The sequence below is a fragment of the Gavialis gangeticus genome, unplaced genomic scaffold, assembly GCF_001723915.1.
Source record: "Gavialis gangeticus isolate Ggan-Ray unplaced genomic scaffold, GavGan_comp1, whole genome shotgun sequence".
Lineage (NCBI taxonomy): Eukaryota > Metazoa > Chordata > Crocodylia > Gavialidae > Gavialis > Gavialis gangeticus.
In genome coordinates, this window is record NW_017728991.1 from 13723296 (window position 1) to 13725371 (window position 2076).

The 2076-nt window shown below is 50.2% G+C and overlaps 1 protein-coding gene across 1 annotated transcript; it reads right to left on the minus strand.

The window, feature by feature from the left end:
• Positions 1-4: 4 nt before the first annotated feature.
• LOC109296016 (CMRF35-like molecule 2) lies at positions 5-1448 on the minus strand (the record flags this gene model as incomplete). Its single annotated transcript, XM_019515220.1, has 2 exons — positions 1159-1448; positions 5-300 (listed from the first exon to the last, which is right to left on the minus strand). Coding segments are annotated over exons 1-2 (336 nt in total), but the record flags the coding sequence as incomplete, so codon positions are not given.
• Between the last annotated feature and the right edge of the window lie 628 nt (positions 1449-2076).

Here is a 2076-nt window from a genome sequence, read left to right on the forward strand (position 1 = left end):
GTGCAGTCCTCAGCACCCCGCAGTGGTAGGTGCCAGCATCCGTCTTGCTCAGGTGCTCCATGGTAACCGTGAACGCACTCAGGCTGTGGTTGTCCTGGAGGGAGAAGTGGCCATTTCGCACCTTGGCCTCCAACCCGTTGGTCTCCAGGATGTGCTCCCCATTGAGACAGCGGAGAGAATATCCTTCCCTACACCAGAACTTCCCATACTTCTCATAGCCCTTGTTGTACCTGCATGTCACGGACACCGACCCACCTTCAGGGCCCGTCACCGTCTGGGGGCCTGTCACTGCCATGCAACCTGGAGGACACAGAGCTACAAGGAGTCATTTTCAACCAGAGCAAGTACACAATCCTGCAACCCCTGGTAGCAGAAGCATCACCGGAGCCCTTGACGTGCGAGTCCAGAGGAGCAGGAGATGTGGAGAGGTCTGGGGTCTCCTGCCCAGGCTCCCTGAGCCACAGCATCCCCAAAAGGGCAATGCAACCTCTGCAGGAGGGGGCAAAACTCCTCAAATAATTTTCCCCTCTCAGTGTGTGCAGGGAAAGAGGGTGCAATGGATCCTGGTTACAGCCAGCTCCAGGGCAAAGACAACCTCCAGTGGACTTTTTCCTTCCCCTTCCCATTCCTGACCCAGGGACCAGCCTCTTTTCTGCAGGGAGAAAATGTCCTTTCCCCTGGTTACGCCCAGCTGGTGCCTGGCTTTCAGGCAGCCCTGCTGAAGAAATGTGTTTGCAGAACACCAGGTGCTGGAGGCCCCTGTAACCCTGCTAGGCATCGCCAAAAAAGCTGTGCAAGAAAACACAGAGTGAGAGAGAGGGATCCCGGGACTCTCCCATCCTCCCCTCCTGGATCCAGCAGTGTGTGGGGACCTACCAGGGTAAAGCACTGACCTGCAGTAATGTCTCTCACCCACCCATGCTGTCTGCAAAAATTTTGTTGTGGACAAACCACTTGGCTGCCACCATAGGAAGAAAGCAGGTGTCTAAAGCAAGTGGGCAAAATGCCCTGAACCACCAGTTTGGAGCCTCCCTCCTGACCTGGGCGGCAGTCACCAAAATACAAGTTCACCATTTGCCCTAAGGCCGGCTTTGCCCAGAGGAAAGGCAACACCAACTGGGTTTCTCTTGGTCCACGCAGGGCACATTTTGGTCTTACCTGCAAAAGCCATCCACGACAGGATAAGGAAAATCCTCATTTCTCTGCTTCTCTCCGCAGACAGGAGCGATACTGCTTTCAGCAGATTTTCTCTCCAGGAAGATCTTTTATTCTGTCTGTCTTGGAGGAACTGAGCCGCTGCCTCTGCTTCAGGTCTTTGCTGTGCAACTCTGAGGCTCGCTGATTAGTTCGTGTGATGTATGTGGCCCTGGTCTCTGTTGTCTCATTTCCTTAAGCACTGGGCAAGGAGGGGAAGTGGCTTTTGCCTTAACCTTTGTGCTTGTTGTTTGGTTGGTGATTTTTTGCTTTGTGAAGCAAACACGACACAACCTAGGGTCCAGTGGAAAAATGGCACGCTGCAGTAATAGGATTTCCCTGCTATCTCTGTTGATTTGCATGATGTACAGCTTCATTTAAACACACAAATGTCCCCAGTATTTTTTAAAGGTCCAGCCTTGGACACTTCTTGTGTTACTCCTTGCTGCCCTGTGAAGCAAAGCTGCCTTGCAGAAAACAGAGTTCTTGGAAAAAGTAACAGTAGCGAAACATGAACCGGCCAATACTGACCATACCTCAAGTTTTAACTCTGCCTGTGGTTACAGTCGAAAATCTTAAAAGTTTTCTTTCTGGAGAATTGAGTTTTAGCAAAAAAAGCAATTTATTCATGGGGAAACAAAAAAGGCTATGAGTTTTCTTCTAGGGAAGTCAAAACAGAAAATGGTCTGCTTGAATGGCCATTTCTAAGCAAAAGATTGCTAACTGGTATCTGGAAGCAGTGGCCTGGAAAGTGAAAGTGTTATGAAGCCCAGGCATGTAATGTAGACAAGGGGAGGAATTACTCAAGTCCAAGTTCATGTTTTGCTACTGTTACGTTTTCTGCTTTTGTGCATAGTTTTCAGATTTGCGGTGGAGACAGGA